The sequence below is a fragment of the Prunus dulcis genome, chromosome 1, assembly GCF_902201215.1.
Source record: "Prunus dulcis chromosome 1, ALMONDv2, whole genome shotgun sequence".
Taxonomy (NCBI): domain Eukaryota; kingdom Viridiplantae; phylum Streptophyta; class Magnoliopsida; order Rosales; family Rosaceae; genus Prunus; species Prunus dulcis.
Genome location: NC_047650.1, coordinates 3,897,412 through 3,923,220, shown reverse-complemented (window position 1 = coordinate 3,923,220; position 25,809 = coordinate 3,897,412). Strand labels below are relative to the sequence as shown.

The window sequence follows — 25,809 nt, the reverse complement described above, 5'->3', positions numbered from 1 at the left end:
TCTATTGTGAATTGAGCTCTAACAATTAGACTTTTTTCACGGTTCTAAATTTATTTTTATTTTTCATATTATATAAGTAGACAGACACACGCACACACCCCAAAAAAAAAAAAAAAAAAAAAAAAAAAACCTTCACCAGGTTTATTGTGGTATAATTGAGAATAGCATTGGTGGTGCAACCTACAGGACTAACGAACGACCCCAACATGAATTTGGCAATTTAGATTTTGAGATTCTCAACTCAATTTTAATTCTGAGAAAAAAGAAAAAAAGAAACATCCATTCTACTATCTCTTCAAACATCAAGCCAAAAAGAAAGAACAAGAAAAAAAAAATCTATTGCAAATTAACTTAAAACTTAATTGACATTGGTTAAGAACAGTAAACTATGTATTCAAATCTCCCTATCTCAATATACCTTGTATTTATATATTTAAAAAGGATTAGTTACTCAAATGGTCCTTAAATTTATACATGAGTTGCATTTTGTCCATCAACTAAATTATTAGTTCAAATGGTCCACCAACTCTTTATTAATCGTCGCATTGGTCCTACCGTTACATTTTCTGTTAAATTTAGTCATGTGAACAGCACATGCTATATTTGTGAGGGTAAATAAGACTTTTGACACTACAATCCCTAGCCACATCCACCTCAATAGACCCTTGACCTGAATCCAACACCCCATCCAGGTGAACCCACTCTATCCCTGTCTCTTCCTCTCTTTCCCCACCTCTTTCTCTCTATGTCCCTCTCTTCCTCAATGAACAATATCATGAGGTTCAAATGCACTAGTTCAACACACACAAAAAAAATGTTGAAGAAGAAGGAAGTGGGAAAGGGAGAGATGTGTTTTTTCTTTTCATTTTTAGTTTTAAATTTATTTAGTATTTTATTTAATTGGACATTTTTATTCCTATATTTGACGGCAATATTGACAGAAAATATAACTATAGGAGCATTGCACTGATTAATAAAGAGTTGGTGAACCATTCGAATGAATAATTTAGTTGAGGTACAAAAATGCAACCCGGGACTATTTGAGTAAATAACCCAATAAAAAAAAAAATTACTGAAAAATAAGAGGAAAGAGACTAATTTGTGTTGGGTTCGAACCTGGTGCACCCGATCACACGCGTGACCAAATCTTATAAAGCACCATGGCAGACTGTTAGAAAGAAATATGTGGCTCATACAGCCTCAGCACGTTGTAGTCACTCTCACTCTGTTTCAGTTGCATTATTGTTGGCTTGGGGTTTCTCTCAGCTGCAATGTGTTCTCTAATTGCCAAGCTCTATTCCCTTCCTCTCTCACTCTCCATTGTTTCCTCATCTTCATCTTCCTCTTCCTCTTCCTCTTCCTCTAAAGGTACCACCCAAAACTCTCTATGTGCGCCTCTGTTTGTGTATCTGTGTGTTTGTTTCACAGCAAAGTTTGTGTTGTGTTATGTGGTGGAACAGATGGAAAACCCAACTCAAAGTCATTGAAGCTGAGAGAGGACTGGAGGCAACGCTCCAGACCCATTCCTCCTGGTGGCACTTATCCGGCTAAAGACCACTGCAGGTTCATTTTTGAAGCTCTTTCACTTCCTTTCATTACCCCACTTTTACGTTTTAAATTTTTGCATTTAAAGTTTGAATTTTTATTTATTTCTTTATTTGCTGAATCTTGTCTTTTGGTAGTCGTTGCGGGTTGTGCGACACATATTACATTGCCCATGTCAAGGAAGCCTGTGCTTTCTTAGGAGATGGAATGTCTAAGATTGAAGTAAGTTCTTGTTCCTCTCCCAATTTTTCGTACTTTCATTGAATTTTTACTCTTAAATAGTAGATGGAAGTTGGTGTCATTTCTTGAAATCCTGAAACAAATTTAGAGCACAGTAATGCTCGAGTTCTCTAATATCATGTACCAAACACCGGATGGGGACATTTGAAGTGCTTATATGAAGTGCAGTGGAATGATCGAACTTCAATTTGCGTTCAAAATATAATTTTTTTAATGATCCATTGCCATGCATGATTTCCATTTTATTCATCAGTCTTGATTCTTGAAATTCAAGTTAGAGGTGCTACCAGACCAAATTTTTACTTCAACCAATGTTGTTTCTTTGTGGAACTACAACCAATGTTGTCATTAGAATTCTTTATTATCATTACTATTAGTTTTCTTTTCATATTTAACTAAATCATCATCTAGACTTGTGGAACTACATAGCTTTGGATTTTTATACTTTATAGTAACCTAGCGTTGTTGGTTAATTCAATAAAAACTCAAGTTGTTTCTTTGATATTCCAGCATTCATGTACCCTTTTGTTTTCCCATTCAGGGCTTGGAACCTGTAGTTCATGGTAGAGGGAGAAAAACAGGTTCCTCAGATGAAATGTACTTGGGTGTCTATGAGGAGTTGTTGTATGCTCGTAAAGTGATCCCTGTTGAAGGTAATTTTGTTTTATCAGTCATTCAGCATCACTATAGTTTTAGTCTACTGTCAAGGGAGATTGGTAGTGTTAGTTTGTAGAACCTCATCTGAGTCATCTAAGTCATCCCATTTTTCATTACTAGGAATTCTACCTACTTTTCCAGTTTAAGATTGAGTTTTATTTATTTAACTTTTAAAATTTTGAAATTCTCATAATAAATTGCAATTTGTGTAAATAATTTCTTTATCGTGTGTCAGAATTTCTTGAGTCAAATGATTTGTAGTGCATCTTTTGTGTCTCGTCTGATTTTTCTCATCACTGTAATATGAAAATGTTGCATTGCTTTCTTTGATGGCAGGAGCTCAGTGGACAGGAATAGTAACAACTATTGCAATAGAAATGCTAAAATCAGGCATGGTAGAAGCCGTAATTTGTGTACAGAGGTCCTGGCCTGAATTTACTGGAGTAGATAACATTATGGACTCATCTATCCTATTCAATCCTTTTACCTTTTTCCCCTTTTGGAATGTTAATTATCATATGGGTTTAATTATTACAGCGACCCAAACGACAGATTTACTGCACGGCCTGTATTAGCAAGGTTTGCATCTAGTTCATTTTCTTTGAGACAAAATTCTTCTACCATTTTGATTTTTCTCAATGACAATTTTTGTTTCTGGTTATTGTTATTCCATCCTCATTATGTCATTTCTCTTTACCCCCTTCTCAACAGGACACCAGAGGAAGTTTTAGCTGCTAAAGGTGTCAAGCCGACATTATCTCCTAATCTTAATACCCTTGCCCTAGTTGAGGTGGCTGATTTTCTTTTTCATTAGTGACACAAATCTTAATTTACTATTTCCTGTGCTATTTAACGAACATGCTTTGTGGTTGAGTCAACTTTAATAAGAGCATAGCATCCTTTGTGGTCTGGGTTTTTTGTTTAGGACTTTTCTGTCCTTTAAGTGATGGACCATCCTTTTATGGAGCTTGAATCTTAATTGTTGGTATTGCTTTTGAGTGAATGGTTTGTACTTCGTCCTACTCGTTAGATTTCCTTGTTAGTTGTGAGTCTTGTGACTATAACTACAGATCTAATTTATACAAATACGGCGCCCCTCCTTTGGCACTTCTCTTTTTTTTCCATAAAGTTTTGGAGGGCAACACTTCCTCCATTATTAGACGCCCAGAGCTGATTTCCCTGTTCCTTAGACATACACTCACTGGTTAATGGAGTTTTGTGGGTATAGTATTTTGAAGGTGGCTAGGACTGCCAATGAGGAGGAAGATTCCTTGACAAAACATAAGTTGTATGTCTATCATATATGGCTTTTTAGCGTTCCTAACTTGTGGGTTCACATGTTGGAGGGTTTGTTCTTTACCTTTCTGATTTTGTTTCTTGTTTATAGATTTTAGGCATAATAACTCCTGTTCTGGTTTCACTCTTCAGAAGTTCATTTTGTTTGGTCTATGTATGGGTGTATGTGTGTGTGCAGGCACACATTTGTTTATTCTACACTGCCCCTTTGTTGTTACAAAATTGCATGTTTCTTATGAGTTTTAGTGACGCAAGTGTTTGCCTCTCCTATAAAATAGGCTGCAGGTGTAAAGAAACTTCTATTCTGTGGTGTGGGTTGCCAGGTGCAAGGTAGCATTTATAATATAATCTTACAAGTTCTACTTTCAGTCCTTCTCTGTTGTGACTTGTACTATCGTAATGCAGAGTAATTTCTTAAACTGCAGCATTACGATCTGTGGAGCACCATTTAAATTTGGACAAGCTCTATGTGTTAGGCACAAATTGTGGTTAGTAAAAGGCGTATGCATTATTATTTTTTTATTTTTTATGTTTCTCGATTTCGATGAGTAGTCTAGCCATCAAGTTTACTTATGTCTATTACTTAAGGCCCCAGAGGAAAAAATATGTATATAATTGCCATGACATCATGTTAAACATGGCATAGATGAACTACTATAATAAACTGTATCTTACTGTCTCTGTAATCATAATCATCACATCATCAACCGCAGCATCATTATTTATTAAATATGTATGTAGTCAACAACTATATAATGCCCTCATTCTAGTAAATGACATCAATAACAAGTAGTAGAATTTGTATCAGTACTGATGCCCTTGTTTGACAGTGGACAATGGGACTCGAGAAGGGCTTGATAAGTTTTTAAAGGCTGCAAGTAGTGAACCGGAGACAGTTCTTCATTATGAGTTTATGCAAGATTACAAGGTTTGCACTAAGAGATTCCTTTTGTAGATTTTGTGGCGATTGAGTATTTGATCTCTATATAGTACAGGATTTGGATGAGTTATCATAAAAGGTACTAATTTCAATTATTAGAAGAGCCCAAGGTCTGAGCAATGTTTCAAGGTGGTCATGTGTGCCATTGCACACCCTTTGTTTAACACTTATAGCAATAATCTTGTTTCGAAAAAGGGGATCAACCTTGGATGAGTTCTGTGGGATTGGGCTTTTCACAAATTTTCTGAAAGATTTCATGGATACATTTATTTTACTTTTATAATAATTTAATGGTGCGGTCTGGCAGGCTTATATCTGTTTTAGATTATATGCTTATGATAGTAAAATGGACACTAATTGTTTTATCTTTTCTTATATGCCAACTATTCCTAGTGTGAGCATTTCTTAACAGGCTAGTTGGCTATATTATTTCTTAAATTTTATTTCTGTACTCTTGATAGGTTCACTTGAAGCATTTGGATGGTCATATTGAAGAGGTAAAAGTGGTCCTTGTATGTTCAATTTGGTATTTACTCTCCCATTCATGCTACTTCATCTCATTTCATAACCAAAGCAGGTTCCATATTTCTCTCTGCCAGCAAATGAGTTGGTTGATGTAATTGCTCCTTCTTGTTATAGGTACTGTTTGTCCTTTTCTTTGTAATACTTAGTAGTTTTTGAATATTTTTTATGTGAATTAGATTCAACAACTAGAAGGTATGATTGACAGTTTTGGTGAAGGAAAATTGATTTCTGAAATTGCTGTAGACATACCTTTAGATATTAAGAAAGAACATCAGCAACTAAATAGGACTAGCAACCTTGAGGATAAGATTGCAGTGGATGTACACTAAATATGCAAAGAAAAGGAAAGATAAACAATTGCTCTCTCTCTCACACACACACACACACTCACAATCAGCACATGTTGACATTATCAAAAGCATTGTGTGCACATGCATTGAACTTTATAGATGTTTTTGGGGCTTTAGGAGAGAGTTGTTAAATACATGGTAATCTTCACTTCTCATTCTAATTGTACCAGATGTCCCCGAAGCTATAGTCAATAAGATTCAGGGACCATGCTTGATATTGGAAACGCAGAAGTATCATTGTCATCACCACCTGTACTACTGCTACATATTTATTAACTTTTCATTTGTGAATTCCCTCAGATCGATTGAACAAGTAACTTACAATTAGATGATGTATTTCACAAACAGAAATGCCACATATATCAAATACTATATCTGTCGTATATTTTCCTAACCTGTCCCTTTTTTTTTCTTTTTTTTTTTGGTCTTGCAGTTGTTTCGATTATACCAATGGTTTAGCGGTGAGTTTTCATCTTTACAAGGATAAGGGAATGCTATTTATTTTTATTTTTGGAGTATGTGTTGTTTTGATTGCATCTCATTGTTCCCATGCATTTTTTGGTTAGAATGTGTAAGTAACACTTTCTGTTGAAAATAGTTCATTTTTTACTTAACACTTTCTGTTGAAAATAGTTCATTTTTTACTAACTTCTACAATTAAACATTTATTTTGATATTAAATTTCTTCTTAAGTTAATTGCTTTTGCATGTTTTTCTTTTTGTTTTGTATTTTTTTTTTCTTTTTTGGCCAGGGAGAGGGAAAGAGGGAGAGTTATTAGACTTTGTACTGTCTCAATTCAGCAATTGGTTTATGAAGGATAATGTATTATGGAATGCAGGAACACTTTTATGTCAAAGATAGATGAAAGTCTTTGAAACTGGGTATTTGTACATGAAATTGGACTATGTTTGATGATCAAATTAAAACTTGGAAGCTCATTTAGACATGAAAAATGCAATTCAACAAAAACAAGGAATTTCCAATTGTTTGGAATCAACTGCTGCTACTATCCTCTCTCTCTCTCTCTCTCTCTCTCTCTCTCTCTCTCTGTGTGCATATAACCTTGGTGAAGATTAATTAAAGTTAAAGTCTATTGCAAGAATCATGGTTACGTTTTATCACCATCACCTTGGTCTGACATATTATACAAAGCTTTTATTATCTACTGACACAAGCATAACTTACTGTAAGTAGTATAAAGGTTCTCACATGTCTCTCACCTATTTCAGGATTTAGTTGTGGGATACATGGGTGTGCCAAAATATTCTGGAATCAGCATGACTCAACATCCACAGTATGTTACGGTAAGGTAATATCGTTGCTCAGACTCTGTGTGCAGCTTTTTGTTGTGCTTATTGATTATCATTGTGCTATTGCAATATTTTATTCCACTTTGGTGGTAAAGGAAATAAATAAATAAAGATTTCTATTTTTTTCTTGCCTTCAAATGGTAGAAATGAACGTGGAAGAGAGATGCTCAGTCTGGTTGATAATCTTTTGGAGGTTACTCCAACAACTAGCAGTGTAAAACCTTGATCCTATCCTATTTCTCTCTGTATTTCTGCGATTTGAAATTTAATGTTTATAGGACATAGTTTCCTTTGCAATGAAGTATTCTAAGCATGGCCAATTACAGGGCAATCGCCAACCATTTGTCATGGAGACTGTTAAGGCAGATGATAATGCAAAGTTGGGTACGTGCTGTATCTTTTTTGTGATACTTTTTATGGGTGTATTCAGGGAATAGGACCTCCCCTTGATGGGATCAAGAATAGAAATGTTTATCATTTCGCTGTATTAGACTCTATCTTCTGAAGAAAATATGCTTTATTTTTCTTGAAAATCATTTGGTTTGTAATATAGGCTATATAGCTCATCCAAAATTCTGGAGGACTCGCAAAATATATGCTGCTTACCATTGTTTTCACAATCTTGTTTCTCAGGAAAGGGTCCTGAACCTGCCCCAAAGTTTGTTGGCAATGTGATTGCTTTCTTGCTAAACTTGGTAAGGACTCTGAGTGATGCATTTAGGAATTATAAAATTATATGCTAACTTTTATTTTATGACTTGGTTCTTGTTGAACAGATTGGCCCAAAGGGTCTGGAATTTGCTCGTTATTCACTCGATTACCATACCATCAGGAACTACCTGTATGTAAACCGAATATGGGGAAAACAAAGGTGCAACTTTCAATGTGTTACCTGATACTAGAACTGTGATGCTGGTTTCTTATATTCGAAACATGAAAACATGCAATTTACCAAAAGAAAACATGAACCATGCAGAGCTGATCAGCATATGCCTTCATATGCAAAGAAGATTGTGGATACCTACAATAAGAATGGTGAAATCGATCGGATTCTTACCAACAAGTGACTGCATTAGCTGTTGAAATGCAGATGATAAAGAGGGCACTTCAATGTACACCGAATGTTGTCCTTAATCTTTTCTGTAAATATATATATATATATATATAACCAATTACGTATCGATCAATTCTTTGTTCTTCTCAGGTTGACATACATGTTTGCTATGATCATAGGTAATTGATTCCAAGCCAAGAATTCTTCTGTTGAAGTCAAATTGGTGATGGAAAGCTTCTGCTCATCTAAGGAGGAAAGTTAAATAAGATAAAATGAATTCAAGGAAAATTGGATTGTAAATTGTAACACCATTTCTGTAACGTCAAAACTTTGGCTGAGACTAAATTTTGGAAGAACAAACAGTTTAATGTACAGTTTTTCTTGGAGGTAGGAATTATTAGACTTGTTATTTTTCATGTCATTATATACTCATTTATTTATTTCTAAAACTCTTCAAATTGATTCAAATAACTTGTTTAAATACTCATTTATTTTATTTCGACCAAAAAAACTCATCTATTTTAGTTACAAAGGGCCAAAAAAAATAATGCTTGATGCCTTTAAAAAAAATTTTAAACTCCAAATAATAAAACTTTCTCAAACTTACAAGTCTACTGCAAGAATCATGGTTACATTTTGTCACCATCACCTTGGTCTGACATATTATACAAAGGTTTTATTATCTACTGAATCAAGCTTAACTTACTGTTAGTAGCATAAAGGTTCTAACATATTGGTCCAAAGGGTCTGGAATTTGCTCATTATTAACTCGATTACCATACCATCAGGAACTACCTGTATGTAAACCGAATATGGGGAAAACAAAGGTGCAATTTTCAATGTGTTTAACATAGAAGGAGGAGCGACATAATCGGTGACTCCGCTGTCAAGTATCCAAGATGTTGTGGATGGTGATGACTTATTGGCGCTGGCGCAAAAAGGAGATATTGTACCATTGTGAAGAAGAGACTTAAGTTGACTGTATTCTTCAATTGTGAACTTGGGGGCTTCGTTGTCGGAAGCTGATGTTTGATTTGTTCCCACCCATGATTGGGTGTTGTGGCTAGGGTTGTGAAAAACCCTAGGTGATAAGAGGAGTGTTAAAAAAAGTATTCAAGAGACACCCTAGAACTGGTGCTCTGATACCATGTTAAAATTTTATATGAATCAATTAAATAATATGTTTCTTTCAGCCTATTTCATGTATGAATGATCTTTATATGAATAACTGCAGGGATAGCTATTTATTTCAAGAGATTCAGTGCCCTCCACACTATTGAATTTGAGCAAGTAATTCAGTTGCAACACCATTCAAGGAACGATATTCAGAAATTTCGATCTTCAAGGAACGATATTTAAAGATTTTATTAGAAAAAGTTGTCAACCAAACTAAAACACCTGCATAAACACCTCAAAAGTATTTAATGAACTAACCATATTCTTCCTTTTTATGCTCCAGAGTCAGATAAAAGGTCTGATCATGTATGGGATGAATCACCCACAACGTCAAAAAGACACAGTATGTGATGAAAAATTCGAATACCATCATAATTATCCACCTAGAAGCTCCTTTCCTTAATTTAGTGCCGCTTGAGTCGACATCATCCACAGAGTTAAGATATGAACGACTTTCTGCCGAATTTTCACTTTTACACTTAAGTTTGTAAGCTTCATCTATTTACCAACTCCCTGATGTGATTTTCGGAAAATATGCATCTAAATACTAAAATACCATCACCACAGCCATTCATGTCCTTTGGGGGGCAACGAATACTTCCATCTTCATTTGGTTTCCACTTAAATGTTCACCTTACAGAACGCTTGGGGCTAGTTTCAGGAAGTAGTTCCACCCTTTACTTTCCACCATGCAAATAGTATAGGCCCCGACTGACATATTCCATAATCACTTCCTTCCCACCTTCCTGCAAGTGCCCATCTCGGATCTCCCGACAACAGTTGAGCCAGAGATCATATGAACAACTAGGAAAGCTTCTGTGAAAATGAAAAATAGAAGTTTTGCAGTTGTTGCTGACAAGGTTAATATCAAATGATAATCAGACTACAGAATATGTTCCTGGTAAAGGCTCTACCAATACACAAATGATTGTAAAATATTGAAAAGCAAAGAGTATAACTATAAGCCTCTGAGTGTGTGCGTGTCAATGTCATTTGCAGAATGCTTCTATTCACCCAGTAAAAAAAAATTGCATTCATGTGAATTCATCTTCTAATCAGCAATTTCCACAGCATACTGGACAAGACTCAGAAATGGCATCCTCTGACGTCTGAGGATAACTATACAGTACAAAACTTGACAATAAATACTGACAAAAACTATGCAAAGAGAGAGTTGGTGTGTCAGTTCAAAATAATTGGAGTCGCAACCATACATACACAGAGACCTCTATTAAAGCCACATTAAATCCTAACAAACACCAGGTTTCATCCATTAAAATTTGAATTTAAGACCTTGAACAAGTATGACCATCTTACTAACTAAAAGAGAATAGTTTCATGCCAGTACATCTATGTTGCTTGATTTCAGGCTTAGTTAAATGCAAATTATTCACAAAGAACCAGAGAGCAGAAATTATTAGTACTCAAGGTAAGCGAGTTATTTAAGTTTTCACAACCTTGTTCAAAGACCTAATCACTTGCCATCCCCCAGTAGAAGCTGCCACCGATACCAACAGCAATGACATCCCTCAGGGCTTTTCCTGTGGCACCCACCTACCAGAATTGCCAATTACTTCACAATTCAGGCAATATGGACCCAAAATGGATACTAAAAAAAATTTGTAGTGATTACCCAAAATCCACTTCAAATACTCTAAAAAATGCAGTGATTACCCAAACTCCCAAGGTTCACCCTAATTTATGGAAAGCAAGGAGTGGCTTAGAGCTGATGAACAATGACCTTCCCAGCACCAACCCTGAAGAGGCTATGTCCTGCTTTGATTTGTCCAAGAATGACTGATATCTCATATCAGCAACAGGAGGGATGATCTCCATTTTTGACATGACAACATTGAAGGTAAACCCAACACAAATAGTATTCTTGAAATATTCTTTTCCCAGCCAAAACTTCCCAAATCTTGTTTGTCAACATGCTTAGGTTCTGTTTGCAAATTACTCATGATCTAACTCATTGTACTCATAAAAATCTGATGCGTAAAAACGCAGACCATGAAGAAAGTCATGCCACCTCCACCGCCACCTGCGGCAACATTTCTTGCTTTTCACCCCCGAGAGGACGGTATAGCCTTGCCTTCTTGAACACTCTTATGTACTAGTTTCTTCTGGTGCTGATGCATATTGGAAACTACAATTACTTTCAGACATGGCTTCTACTCTAATGTGACTTCTGTTATTTAACGACGTAGTTTTGGCCCTGCAGATTTTGTGTTGGGGTGCTGCTGGGTGGGAAAAACAGAGAAGCAAATTGTTGCAGATTCCAGATGGGAAGGAGTTGAGATCATTGTCAGATACTTACATCCAAATTCACCAGAATGATCTGCACCTCCTTGCCATATAAAGAATTTAGCATTTTTCCATTTAATACTTGTATTAAACACGTAAGTACGTATTTTTCAATAATACTTTCGTTTTCCATACACATCTTAAAGACCCGGTAAAATACATATTTTTTTTTAAAAACAAACATACAATACACATACTTATGTATTTTTCTTATTTAATACACGTGTTTTTTACAAAATTTTCAAAAATCACCCAAAAAAATATTGTATTCATGTGAATTCATCTTCTAATCAGCAATTTCCACAGCATACTGGACAAGACTCAGAAATGCATCCTCTGACGTCTGAGGATACCTATACATTACAAAACTTGACAATAAATACTCACAAAAACTATGCAAAGAGAGAGTTGGTGTGTCAGTACAAAATAATTGGAGTCGCAACCAGGTTTCATCCATTAAAATACACAGAGACCTCTATGAAAGCCACATTCAATCCTAACAAACACCAGGTTTCATCCATTAAAATTTGATTTTAAGACCTTAAACAAGTATGAGCATCTTACTAAGTAAAAGAAAATAGTTTCATGCCAGTACATCTATGTTGCTTGATTTCAGGCTTAGTTAAATGCAAATTGTTCACAAAGAACCATAGAACATAAATTATTAGCACTCAAGGTAAGCGAGTTATTTAAGTTTTCACAACCTTGTTCAAAGACCTAATCACTTGCCATCCCTCGGTAGACTTGGACCCTACAATTTTTCAAGTATTTACTACTAAGATATGTAGGATATTATCCTTTTTTCACGTCTAGGATATTTTGGAACATATCTATATAAGTATCAATAATATCGACAATAATATTGGAAAATATCGACATCGATAATTTCTCTCACACTTCAGCAACATTTGGTCAAAATATCGCTATAATATTGATAATATCGAGATGATGAAGACAATGAAAAATTTGAAGAGTTATTTACACTAACACCCCTTGAGATTTCTTGTGTTTTTACAAAACCCCATTAGGTCTAAAAAATTACACGAACACTCATGAGGTTTTAGTTTGTTTTCACAAAACCCCATTTCGTTGATTGTTTGTTCAAAATTGATGATTTCATTTATAAAAAAAACTTATGCAAATGACAAAATTAACCTCAATGAAGTATATGCAATCTAATCTCAAATGCCAACTTTGTCATTTGGAAATTTTTGTGTGTATAAAATCATCAATCTTTGGATGAAAAATCAATGAAAATGAGTTTTGTGAAAACAATTTAAAATCTCAGGGGTGTTCTTATAATTTCTAAAACCTCAAGGAGTTTTGTGACAAAGCCGAAAACCTCAGGAGTTGATAGTGTAAATAACTCAAATTTGAACCTTATACGAACTCTATGTGGTACTAAGTCACTCATGCATCTTACCATGCAATGTATAACATTGATTATGGTGTGTTTAATCTTCTTTCATTAATTATTACATATTTTCTACGCTCGGAGTGTTTGTCAGCTTGCTATATAATCAACTTAAATCAGATAAACTCATCATGCAATGCATATCCTTCCAATGTTTTATGATAAAGTAATAGATAATTGACTAAATAAACATCCTCCAACTTTTGAAGAAAAAATTTCAAGTTTTTCTTACAATTTCCATGGTTTTTATTGAATTTTTATCGATATCGAAATATCCGTGCTTTTGGACTACCGATATTTCCGAAACTATGAATATTTTTAGATTTTGGTTCGAACCAGGTGCACCCGGTCACACGAGTGACCAAATCTTATAAAGCGCCATGGCAGACTGTTAGAAAGAAATAGGTGGTTCACACAGCCTCAGCACGTTGTAGTCACTCTCACTCTGTTTCAGTTGCATTATTGTTGGCTTGGGGTTTCTCTCAGCTGCAACGTGTTCACTAATTGCCAAGCTCTCTTCCCTTCCTCTCTCACTTTCCATTGTTTCCTCATCTTCATCTTCCTCTAAAGGTACCCCCCAAAACTCTCTGTGTGCGCCTCTGTTTGTGTATCTGTGTGTTTGTTTCACAGCAAAGTTTGTGTTGTGTTATGTGGTGGAACATATGGAAAACCCAACTCAAAGTCAGTGAAGCTGAGAGAGGAATGGAGGCAACGCTCCAGACCCATTCCTCCTGGTGGCACTTATCCGGCTAAAGACCACTGCAGGTTCATTTTTGAAGCTCTTTCACTTCCTTTCATTACCCCACTTTTACTTTTTATAAATTTGAATTTTTGCATTTAAAGTTTGAATTTTTATTTATTCCTTTATTTGCTATACCTTGTCTTTTGGCAGTCGTTGTGGGTTGTGCGACACATATTACATTGCCCATTTCAAGGAAGCCTGTGCTTTCTTAGGAGATGGAATGTCTAAGATTGAAGTTCTTGTTCCTCTCCTAAATTTTCATACCTTCATTGAATTTTTACTCTTAAATACTGATTTAGAGCACAGTAAATGCTCGAGTTCTCTAATATCATGTACCAAACACCGGATGTGGACATTTGAAGTGCTTATATGAAGTGCAGTGGAGTGATCGAACTTCAATTTTGGTTCAAAATCTAATTTTTTTAATGATCCATTGCCATGCATGATTTCCATTTTATTCATCAGTCTTGATTCTCGAAATTCAAGTTAGAGGTGCTGCCAGACCAAATTTTTACTTCAACCAATGTTGTTTCTTTGTGGAACTACAACCAATGTTGTCATTAGAATTCATTATTATTATTACCATTAATTTTCTTTTCATATTTAACTAAATCATCATCTAGACTTGTGGAACTACATAGCTTTGGATTTTTGTACTTTATTGTAAACTAGCCTTGTTGGTTAATTGAATAAAACTCAAGTTGTTTCTTTTATATTCCAGCATTCATGTACTCTTGTTTTCCCATTCAGGGCTTGGAAACTGTAGTTCATGGTAGAGGGAGAAAAACAGGTTCCTCAGATGAAATTCTTCTACCATTTTATGACAATTTTTGTTTCTGGTTATTGTTATTCCATCCTCATTATGTCATTTCTCTTTATCCCGTTCTCAACAGGACACCAGCGGAAGTTCTAGCTGATAAGAGCATACCGTCCTTTGTGGTCTGGGTTTTTTGTTTAGGACTTTTCTGTCCTTTAGGTGATGGACCATCCTTTTATGGAGCTTAAATCTCAATTGTTGGTATTGCTTTTGAGTGAAAAGTTTGTACTTCTTCCTACTCCTTAGTTGTTTATTCTACACTGCTCCTTGTCACAAAATTGCACGTTTCTTATGAGTTTTACTGACACAAGTGTGCCTTTCCTGTAAAACAGGCTGCAGGTGTAAAGAAACTTCTATTCTGTGGTGTGGGTTGCCAGGTGCAAGGTAGCATTTATAATATAATCTTGCAAGTTCTACTTTCAATCCTTCTCTGTTGTGACTTGTACTATTGTAATGCAGAGTAATTTCTTAAACTGCAGTTACGATCTGTGGAGCACCATTTAAATTTGGACGAGCTTTATGTGTTAGGCACAAATTGCGGTTTGTAAAAGCCTTATGCATTATTTTTATTTTTATTTTTTATGTTTCTCGATTTCGATAAGTAGTCTAGCCATCAAGTTTACTTATGTCTATTACTAAAGGCCCCAGAGGAAAGAATATATATATAATTGCCATGATATCATGTTAAACATGGCATAGATGAACCACTATAATCTCTATAATCATAATCATCATATCATCAACCACAGCATCATTATTTATTAAATATGTATGTAGTCAACAACTATATAATGCCCTTGTTGTAGTAAATGACATCAGTAACAAGTAATATAATTTGTTTAAGTACTGATGCTCTTGTTTGACAGTGGACAATGGGACTCAAGAAGGGCTTGATAAGTTTTTAAAGGCAGCAAGTAGGGAACCAGAGACAGTTTTTCATTATGAATTTATGCAAAATTACACGGTTTGCTCTTCTTTTTGTACATTTTGTGGCTATTGAGTATTTGGTCTCTTATACAGTACAGGATTTGGATGCGTTATCATAAAAGGTACTTATTTCAATTATTAGAAGAGCCCAAGGTCTGAGGAATGTTTCAAGGTGGTCATGTGTGCCATTGCACACCCTTTGTTTGACACTTCTAGCAATATTCTTGTTTCGAAAAAGGGGATCAACCTTGGATGAGTGCTGTGGGATTGGGCTTTTGACTCTGAAAGATTTCATGGATACTTTTATCTTATTTTTAGAATAATTTAGTGGTGCGGTCTGGCTGGCTTATATCTGTTTTAGATTATATGCTTATGATAGTAAAATGGACACTAATTGTTTTATCTTTTATTATATGCCAACTATTCCTGGTGTGAGCATTTCTTAACAGGCTAGTTGGCTATATTGTTTCTTAAATTTTATTCCTGTCCTCTTGATAGGTTCACTTGAAGCATTTGGATGGTCATATTGAAGAGGTAAAAGTGGTCCTTGTATGTTCAGTTTGGTATTTACTCTCCCATTCATGCTACCTCATCTCATTTCATATTTTAACCAAAGCAGGTTCCGTATTTCTCTCTGCCAGCAAATGAGTTGGTTGTTATAGGTAATGTTTGTCCTTTTCTTTGTAATACGTAGTAGCTTTTGAATTTTTTTATGTGAATTAGATTCAACAACTAGAAGGTATGATTGACAGTTTTGGTCAAGGAAAGTTCATTTCTGAAATTTCTGTAGACATACCTTTAGATATTAAGAAAGAACATCAGGAACTAAATAGGACTAGCAACCTTGAGGATAAGATTGCAGTGGATGAACATTTATCATGCTATTGAAAGAAAAGGAAAGATAAACAATTGCTCTCTCTCTCTCTCTCTCTCTCTCTCTCTCTCTCACACACACACACACACACACACACACACACACAATCACATTGACACTATCAAAAGCATTGTGTGCTCATGCGTTGAACTTTATAGATGCTTTTTAGGCTTTAGGAGAGAGTCGTTAAATACATGGTAATTGTGGGAGCAAATTTCCACACGAGAATATTCGATTGGAAAGATTTCTCTCTCTTCTTCGCCGCCTCTTTCTCCCTGCAAAATAGAACAAATAAGAGGACCACACTCGGGGGGTGTTGGCCAAAGGCCCTCCAATGCCTATATTAGTTCAAGAGTTTGTAAGAAAAACACTAGCTAACTAGGATACGGAGATGTGTTTAAGGTGTAAACCGGGCGGCCGGAGCCTTATGTAAGAGAGAGAGAGAGAGAGAGAGAGAGAGAGAGAGAGAGAGAGAGAGAGAGAGGAGGTGCCTAGGGTTTGAGAGGAATTCTTTACAGAGTTTCAGTAGGAATTTAGACGTACCTCAACCCTTGTGTGTTGCCATTTATTTATAGTGGTCTCGGAGGCTAGGGTTTCAGAGGAATAATTCCATAGATGGAAAGGAATTATTCCTCCTTGATTTGGCGAGATTTGATTTATTTGATTTAAATCAAATCCCTAATTGGGGTAGGAATCAAATCAATCCCAAATTAATTAGGTAACTCCCCATTTAATTGGGTAACTCCCAATTAAATTGAGTAACTCCCAATTAGGTCAAATAATCCCCAAATGGAAGGAATTATTTGACCTAGGGTTTTAATATAATTCGGTTCCCACAAATGCCCATCAGCTTCTGCATGGCGCGTGGTGGCATATAAGAGATGTGAATTATCTTATGGGCTGTCCAGCTGTAACTGGGCTTCCTCCTTGGATTTGAGCTTTTGAGCGGAGGAGGTATTTGACTTGCTAATTTTTTGAACACCCAGTTGGAATGGGCTTGAGATTCCTTGTTGACCTAGGATTCCCATCTTGTATAACTGCAGGGCTTCTCTTCACTCTTCTTCACATTGCAAACTTAACTTCTCTACTTTCTAGTTTGAGAGAGATCTTGGAGAATTTATACTACTCGTCGAAGAAAGGAGTCACCGTGCATCCCAAGATAAGTTGAGCACGTGTATTTCTTTTCTGCGACGAGGTCTAGCTAAGGGAAAGCCAGCAATAGGGAGCAGCAGACATGGTGGAGTAGGCGCGCGCAAGTGGACCAGCTACTTCCTATTGACGCAGGTCTAGGCTGGAGCGTGCTTGGCCTCATTCGGTGCGAGCTGCGCCAGTTGAGCGAGTATCGGGAGGAAGTCGGTGGTCTGCCCCCTGCCCAAGATGTTAAGAGGTGAAAGCAAAATAGCATAGACTCTGATGATATGTAGGCTGGGCAGGAGGAGTGTTCTGCCAGAACCCTCCCTCAAAAAAGAAGGTTGTTGCCAAGTCTTCAAGAGATGAATCTACTTCTTCGCGGGCGAAGAATGTGTCTCCATTGAGAAAGAAGCCAAAGCTCTATTTTGCTGAAAAGACTTGAGTGGGGTTTGTTCCATCATCATCTGTCAGGGTCAAACATCTCGTTGGTGCAGATAGCAGGAAAGTTAGTGGTATGCGCAGTGTTCGGGGTGTTCTACCCGAGTCTCATGCTAACAAACTTGAAGACAATGATCTGCTTCTTGAAATAGTTTATGCGTTGTTTAGTTCACCTGCTAAGAGGCAAAGAGATGTAAATGTTCTTCTTTGAAGTTCGGGTCGCCTCCATCAGTTGAAGGATGGAGATCGAACTGGGAGGTCTGCTCACGATCCAGCTGCTGAATCACGGGCAGTCAAGCGTGGAGTTGATTCAACTTTCTTGACTCCTTTGGAGGTAAGGTTGGCAGAGGCTACAAATATGAGAGTGTCATCTGCCCGGGCTAAGGGTTCTTCTTCAGCGTTGGCGGTTGATCCCAAGGCGAACAAGTCTAGCCCTGCAGAGGATGCATGTGTGTCTGATCTACTCAAGATGAACTTCCTATCAAACCCATCCTCCTGTGCTAAGTTGATCGATCACATCGGTCAGGCAGGCGATCTTGGCACTTTCGCGAGTCTTTCATTTGAAAAACAAAGGGAAACGACATTTCATCTGATTCAAAAAGGATTGGTTTTTGCTGCTGAGACTATCCATAATTCATCTGTTGTTGCCACTTCTTCTACTCAGCTAGGCGAGCCGAAGAAAGAAAAGGCTGAACTGGCCAGCAAGCTTTCTATCAAGCAGGCCTGTTATGAGAAGAAGACGTCTACTTTGAAGGCGATGATATCGAAGCTAAAAAACTCCTTTGCCGAAAAGGATTTTGAGCTTAACTCTTCTGCTGTTGACTTGGTTAGTCGAAAAGATGCCTTCTTTTGTCTCGAATGCAAGAATGCTGATATCTCCCTTAGCTATGACAAGCTTCTGGCTAGACTTTGCGCTCACCACAAGTCTACTGAAAATTTCAGGTTTGAAGCCACCATAGATGCATACAGTTGGGCTATATGCACTGAACAAATGGAACTGCTCCCTTCTATGCGATTAAAGATGGTGACATCAAGGCACTCTGCTTGAACTTGTTTTTTGTGCAAAGTGAAAAGGTTAATGTTGTGAACATGGAAGGGACCGAAGAGGCGATAACTAAAGATGATGGAGCAGAAGAGGACGTAGCCGATAAGATGGCAGTAGAGATAGTGGAGCAAGCAGGTGGAGCTGCTGAAGACGTGGCTATATCAGGGGTTTCCTGCCCGCACCTCAGAGATAAAGACTTCTTTATTTCTTCTCAGCTTTTGTAGTCTACTTTCTTGTTGAAAATAATTGGTCCTATTTGACCATCTTTTTGTTGAACTCAGTCGGTTGGTCACCTTGCTATGGAAATTTTAGTTGCTTTTTCTAACTTCAATACACAAAGTGATAGTGTTTTGTGAACTGCTTGAGTGTTTCTGGGTTGTGGCATGTCTGGCCTACATCCGGTAACGTGTCGATAAGTGTGACCCATTTGGTCTACGTCCGGAGACATGTGGATGAGAGTGACCTGTTTGACCTACGCCCCGGAGACGTGTCATAAGGGTGGCCTGTTTAGCCTACGTCCGGAGACATGTCGATGAGAGTGGCATGTCTGGCCTACGTTCGGAGACGTGTCAATGAGGGTGGCCCTTTTGGCCTACGTCTGGAGACGTGTCAATGAGTGTGGCTCGTTTGGCCAACGTCCGTAGACATTTCGATGAGAGTGACGCATTTAGCCTAAGTCCGGAGATGTGTCAATGAGACTAGCCCGTTTGGCCTATGTCCGGAGACGTGTCAATGAGTGTGGCCCGTTTGGCCTACGTCCGGAGACGTGTTGAGGAATGGCCCGTTTGGCTTACGTTTGGAGACGTGTCGATGAGTGTGGCACGTTTGGCCTACGTCCGGAGACGTGTCAAGGAGTGGCCTATTTGGCTTACGTCTGGAGACATGTCGATGAATGTGGCCCGTTTGGCCTATGTCTGGAGACATATTGAGTAGAGTGGCCTGTTTGGCCTACGTCTGAAGATGTGTCGAAGAGAGTGGTTCGTTTGGCATACGTCTGGAGATGTGTCGAGGAGAGTGGCCCGTTTGACCTATGTCCAGAGACATGTCGATTGCATTTGTGAACACTTCATTGGAAAGAAAAGCTTGAACTTATATTGATGTCTGTGTGACTACATTGTTTTATTGAACTAAAGAGATGAGTTGTAGGGGTAACATCAAAAGTAACTTGTCTTCAATGGATGTGAGGAAGGGTTCGCCACCTGCTTGGAGCCAAGCTGGTAAGCGAGGAGCTTCGTGGATAGTACTTTCGGAGGTGATGGGCATTCCATTGTCTTGAAACTTCATCCCCTTAAAAGATGATGTCAGGATTGTCTTCTATGACTTGGTAGCAAGTGACGGCTTGGGAGACCTGCTCTTGTCGCTTACATGATCTTTCTCTTCTGCTACTCGGTGGTCAGCTCGGGCTCTTAGAGTTAACTAGGATTGTGCTGATCCATATGACTTTTTTTTTGTAGAGGTTCGTTGGCAGTTGCGTCACGATCTTTGATTTGCTGGATAGCCCCCCTTGTGATGAATTCCGTACAATGGCCGTCTCTGATGAGTTCTTCGAGATGCTTTTTCCAGGCGAAGCATTCATTTGTGTAATGACCGTGCCTTCCTTGGAATTCGCAATATCTACTAGTATCCTTCTTGGCTGGGTTTCCCTTCAAAGGCGATGGTTTCGTCAACCAAGGCATGTTCTTTACTTGAGCTAGGATCTGTTATATCGGGATAGTGAACTTGGTGTAGCTCTCAGCTGTTGGAGCACCTCTATGAGGCTGTAATCCGCGCTTGCCTCCATCCTTGTCTTTTATCATGCTGTTTCTTTGGCTTGCCTGCTTAACCGGTTGATCGGCTTGCTTGGCAGCTTTCTTTGCGGCGGTCCGGTCGTCGTCCCAAAGTGCATAGCGCTCTGCTATCGAGAAGACTTCTACTAGTGTTCGGCAGGGAGAGATGGTCAGCTCACACTCAATTGGCAAGCCCCTCTTGAAGGCCGATGACGCGATTAAGTTGTCACATCCGATGATGTTCGCCCTTTTTGCTTTGAACCTCTTGATGTAATCTCGGAGGGATTCATCGTACTTCTTCTGCAGGTTGAACAGGTGGTCAGGATTCCTCTTGATCGTCCGGTAAGAAGTGTATTCTTTGGTGAAGACGTAAGCTAGCTCCTTGAAGCTGCTGAGCGACCCGGATGGCAGGGTATGAAACCAGTCTTGGGCTGCTCCTAGCAAGGTCATTGCAAACACCTTGCACATTAGCGCGTCGTTGGCCTTGTAGAAGACCATAACACTTTTGAAGCGCTTTAGATGGCTCTCAGGATTGGAATCCCCTTTGAAATGTGTGAATGAAGGCGTTGAGAATCTCTTTGGGAGAGCAACCTGCTCGATTTCGCTAGTAAAAGGCGTAAAGTTTGCTTGGTCCACCTCCCTGCATAAAGCATCTTCGAAATTTTTGCCAATCTTTAAGTTACGAAGTCGGTCGTTTACGAGGTTAACTTCCTCGTCGACTTGAAGAGGTTGACCTCCTAGTTGCCCTACCCGTGAGGCAGATTGGTGGATTGAGCTTGCGAAGATTCCTCCACAAGTTGTCGCCGCGAGCGTCGGTTGTTGCATTCGTCATGCAATCGTTCACGGACTCGTGCCTGCTGTGAGCCCAATCTTGAATGGATCGTCGACTGGCTCAGAGTACGGCTTGCAGATGTCTGCGTCTCATCAGCACTATCTCGTTCTCTCCCCTGCCTGTTTGTCTCTGACTGACTAGTCTGAGATCCCTCAAAATGCTCACCAGTATACTCACATATCCTTCTCTCCTCGTCTTGGGCTTTCAAGTTAGTGCTTTGATTCAAGTTGATCTTTTGGTTGTCAACCCTTTGTGCGAGTTGATCAACCAGTGAATTCAGGCCCACTTGACTGCGTAGGTCAGGTAGAGAAGTGTGGATCGGGCTCAATGACATATGGGCTAGGGCTTTGTTAGATGCGCACAAGGGTGCATACGTCAAGTGTGGTTGCAGAGGAGGGAGAGAATGGATCTGCTCCAAGACTAGGATGACGTCAGAGTAGCCTTGGGGTTGTGCAGCAAATCCGGCTGCTGATGTGTTCTGACGGCAGAATGGCGCGGTAGAGTAGCTCAGACAGGATGACGCGATAGAGCAGCTCCAACAGGATGACGTGGCAGAGCAGCTCCGGCAATTGTCGCCTGTCGTTGCAAGGCTGTGGAGGTCACGGGGCCATGTGGCGGCTGTTCTGCAATTCCAGCAGCTGTCTGTAGCGGCTGTTCTGCAATTCATGCAGCTGTTTGCAGCGGCTGTTCTGCAACTCCAGCAGCTGGAGGTGGCTGCACAACATTAGGAAGCGGTTGCAAGGTGTTGGCAACCACGATTCCGTGCGGTTGTAGCGAGGTTTCCACCATGAAACCATGAGACGGGCCCGTCGTGGTGGTGTTACTCTTCATACGTCTTGTATCAACCATGGTTATTCGAAACAAAGTGTGGAAAATGAATTTGGAGCACGCTTTGAGTATTATTTCGCGCTCTCAATGAAAGCACCAATTTGTGGGAGCAAATTTTCCCACGAGAATATTCGATTGGAAAGATTCCCCTCTCTTCTTCGCCGCCTCTTTTTCCCTGCAAAATAGAACAAATAAGAGGACCACACTCGGGGGTGTTGGCCAAAGGCCCACCGATGCCTATGTTAGTTCAAGAGTTTGTAAGAAAAACACTAGCTAACTAGGGTACGGAGATGTGTTTAAGGTATAGACCGGGCGGCCAGAGACTTGTGTAAGAGAGAGAGAGAGAGAGAGAGAGGTGTCTAGGGTTTGAGAGGAATTTTCTGCAGACTTTTAGTGGTCTCGGAGGCTAGGGTTTCAGAGGAATAATTCCGTAGATGGAAAGGAATTATTCCTCCCTGATTTGGCAAGATTTGATTTATTTGATTTAAATCAAATCCCTAATTGGGGTAGGAATCAAATCAATCCCAAATTAATTAGGTAGCTCCCCATTTAATTGGGTAACTCCCAATTAAATTGAGTAACTCCCAGCTAGGTTAAATAATCCCCAAATGGAAGGAATTATTTGACCCAGGGTTTTGATTTAATTCGGTTCCCACAGTAATCTCATCTTCTCATTCTAATTGTACCAGATGTCCCCGAAGCTATAGTCAATAAGATTCAGGGACTATGCTTGATATTGGAAACGCAGTAGTATCATTGTCATCACCACCTGTACTGCTACAAATTTATAAACTTTTCATTTGTGAATTCCATCAGATCGATTCAACAAGTAACTTACAATTAGATGACGTATTTCACAAACAGAAATGCCACATATATCAAATACTATAGTTTATATCTGTCATATATTTTCCTTACCTGTCCCATTTTTATTGTCTTGCAGTTGTTTCGACTTTACAAATGGTTTAGCGGTGAGTTTTCATCTTTACAAAGATACAGGAATGCTATTTTCTTATTTTCGGAGTTTGTGTAGTTTTGGTTGCATCTCATTGTCCCCATGCATGTTTTGGTTAGACAGTGCGTAAGTAACACTTTCTGCTGAAAATAGTTCATTTTTTACTAACTTCTAGAAATAAACATGTATTTTTATACTAAATTTCTTCTTAAGTTTATTTCCTTTGTATTTTGTTTTCTTTTTGTTTAGTTTTTTTTTTTTTTTTGGCCAGGGAGAGGGAAAGAGGGAGAGTTATGAGACTTTGTACTGTCTCAATTCAGCAATTGGTTTATTGTCAACAATTTCCTCTTTCGTGACTTTTTGAAGGATAACTTATTATGGAATGCAGGAAAACTTTTATGTCAAGGATAGATGAAAGTCTTTGAAACTGGGTATTTGTACATGAAACTGGACTACGTTTGATGATCAAATTAAAACTTGGAAGCTCATTTAGACGTGAAAAATGCAATTCAACAAAAACAAGGAATTTCCAATTGTTTGGAATCAACTGCTACTCTCTCTCTCTCTCTCTCTCTCTCTCTCTCTCTCTCTCTCTCTCTCTCTCTCTCTGTGCATATAACCTTTGTGAAAATTAATTAAAGTTACAAGTCTATTGCAAGAATCATGGTTACATTTTGTCACCATTACCTTGGTCTGACATATTATTCAAAGCTTTTATTATCTACTGAAACAAGCATAACTTAGTGTTAGTAGTATAAAGGTTCTCACATGTCTCTCACCCACCTATTTCAGGATTTAGTTGTGGGATACATGGGTGTGCCAAAATATTCTGGAATCAGCATGACTCAACATCCACAGTATGTTACAGTAAGGTAATATCGTTGCTCAGACTCTGTGTGCAGCTTTTCGTTGTGCTTATTGTTTATCATTGTGCTATTGCAATATTTTATTCCACTTTGGTGGTAAAGGAAAGAAATAAATAAAGATTTCTATTTTTTTCTTGCCTTCAAATGGTAGAAATGAACGTGGAAGAGAGATGCTCAGTCTGGTTGATAATCTTTTGAAGGTTACTCCAACAACTAGCAGTTTAAAACCCTTGATCCTATCCTATTTCTCTTTCTCTGTATTTTTGCAATTTGAAATTTAATGTTTATAGGACATAGTTTCCTTTGCACGAAGTATTCTAAGCATGGCCAACCATTTGTCATGGAGACTGTTAAGGCATATGATAATGCTAAGTGGGGTACGTGCTGTGCCTTCTCTGTGATAATTTTTATTGGTGTATTCAGGGAATAGGACCTCCCCTTGATGGGATAGAAATGTTTATCATTTTGCTGTATTAGACTCTATCTTCTGAAGAAAATATGCTTCATTTTTCTTGAAAATCATTTGGTTTGTAATGTAGGCTATAGCTCATCTGAATTTCTGGAGGACTCGCGAAATATATGCTGCTTACCATTGTTTTTACAATCTTGTTTCTCAGGAAAGGGTCCTGAACCTGCCCCAAAGTTTGTTGGCAATGTGATTGCTTTCTTGGTTGAGAGCTAACTCCCTAATTGAGGTCAAATATTCCCAAATTGATTGGAATTATTTGAAAAGGGGTTTTATATGGGTTCCGAACATATTAATTTTGAGTGACTTGCCTTCTTGTATTAACAGATTGGCCCAAAGGTCTGATGGGGAATTTTGCTGCTACCGACTACATCTTCTGAAGAAAATACTTCATTTTTTTTTCTTGAAAATCATTTGGTTTGTAATGTGAGCTATAGCTCATCTGAATTTCTGGAGGGAAAAACAAAGGTGCACCATTGTTTTTAATCTTGTTTCTACCTGAACCTAGTTGAGCTTGAACCATGGCAGACTCTTAATTGATGCATTTCAGCATATGCCTTCATATGCAACTTTTATTTTATGACTTGGTTCTTGTTGAACAGATTGGCCCAAAGGGTCTGGAATTTGCTCGTTATTCACTCGATTACCATACCATCAGGAACTACCTGTATGTAAACCGAATATGGGGAAAACAAAGGTGCAACTTTCAATGTGTTACCTGATAGTTGAGCTGAACCATGCAGAGCTGATCAGCATATGCCTTCATATGCAAAGAAGATTGTGGATACCTACAATAAGAATGGTGAAATCAATCGGATTCTTTCCAACAAGTGACTGCATTAGCTGGTGAAATGCAGATGATAAAGAGGGCAATTCAAGGTACACCGAATGTTGTCCTTAATCTTTTCTGTAAATATATATAGAACCAATTACGTATCGATCAATTCCTAGGTCTTCTCAGGTTGACATATATGTTTGCTATGATCATAGGTAATTGATTCCAAGCCAAGATTCTACTGTTGAAGTCAAATTGATGATGGAAAGCTTCTGCTCAACTGAGGAGAAAAGTCAAGATCAGATAAAATAATGAAGTCAAGAAAATTGGCTGAGACTAAATTTTGGAAGAACAAACAGTTTAATGTACAGTTTGTCTTGGAGGTTTAGGGTTTTGGGTTTAGGGAATTATTAGACTTGTTATTTTTCACGTCGTTATGTACTCATTTATTTATTTCTAAATCTCAAAGCTCATTTTAAGCAAAAACAAGCAAATGAAAATTGGGTTTCAAATGAGAAGGTGTGCACAAAAATGA

General features: G+C 38.1%; 2 protein-coding genes and 2 long non-coding RNA genes across 8 annotated transcripts; all 4 read left to right on the top strand.

The window, feature by feature from the left end:
- Positions 1-1,179: 1,179 nt before the first annotated feature.
- Positions 1,180-8,737, top strand: LOC117618556 (7-hydroxymethyl chlorophyll a reductase, chloroplastic-like). 5 transcript variants are annotated; one of them, XR_004584475.1, is made up of 20 exons: positions 1,180-1,368; positions 1,461-1,563; positions 1,683-1,767; positions 2,327-2,438; positions 2,779-2,863; positions 2,980-3,021; positions 3,154-3,232; positions 4,017-4,068; positions 4,164-4,226; positions 4,569-4,666; positions 5,140-5,175; positions 5,256-5,317; positions 5,987-6,014; positions 6,784-6,863; positions 7,009-7,078; positions 7,191-7,248; positions 7,498-7,559; positions 7,641-7,735; positions 7,841-7,987; positions 8,098-8,334. XR_004584475.1 is itself a non-coding variant. In XM_034348186.1 (20 exons), the coding sequence occupies exons 1-19, from the start codon at positions 1,272-1,274 to the stop codon at positions 7,929-7,931; spliced, it is 1,398 nt and encodes a 465-aa protein (XP_034204077.1). In that variant the 5' UTR covers positions 1,180-1,271; the 3' UTR covers positions 7,932-7,976; positions 8,098-8,334. The 5 variants fall into 5 exon arrangements, 3 of the variants coding, with proteins under 3 accessions (XP_034204077.1, XP_034204101.1, XP_034204090.1); XM_034348186.1 differs by having other exon boundaries at positions 7,841-7,976; XR_004584477.1 differs by lacking the exons at positions 7,191-7,248; positions 7,841-7,987; positions 8,098-8,334 and adding an exon at positions 8,707-8,737 and having other exon boundaries at positions 1,200-1,368; positions 7,641-7,696.
- Positions 8,738-10,937: 2,200 nt separating this feature from the next.
- LOC117615990 (7-hydroxymethyl chlorophyll a reductase, chloroplastic-like) lies at positions 10,938-14,104 on the top strand. Its single transcript, XM_034345186.1, has 4 exons — positions 10,938-10,952; positions 13,247-13,382; positions 13,475-13,577; positions 13,705-14,104. The coding sequence occupies exons 1-4, from the start codon at positions 10,938-10,940 to the stop codon at positions 13,925-13,927; spliced, it is 477 nt and encodes a 158-aa protein (XP_034201077.1). The 3' UTR covers positions 13,928-14,104.
- Positions 14,105-15,820: 1,716 nt separating this feature from the next.
- Positions 15,821-24,703, top strand: LOC117618663. The gene is made up of 4 exons (XR_004584485.1): positions 15,821-15,832; positions 15,940-15,960; positions 23,960-24,039; positions 24,651-24,703. It is a non-coding gene; the product is annotated as an uncharacterized LOC117618663 (long non-coding RNA).
- A 411-nt stretch (positions 24,704-25,114) lies between these two features.
- Positions 25,115-25,786, top strand: LOC117618656. The gene is made up of 3 exons (XR_004584480.1): positions 25,115-25,196; positions 25,243-25,378; positions 25,490-25,786. It is a non-coding gene; the product is annotated as an uncharacterized LOC117618656 (long non-coding RNA).
- The last annotated feature ends 23 nt before the right edge of the window (positions 25,787-25,809 follow it).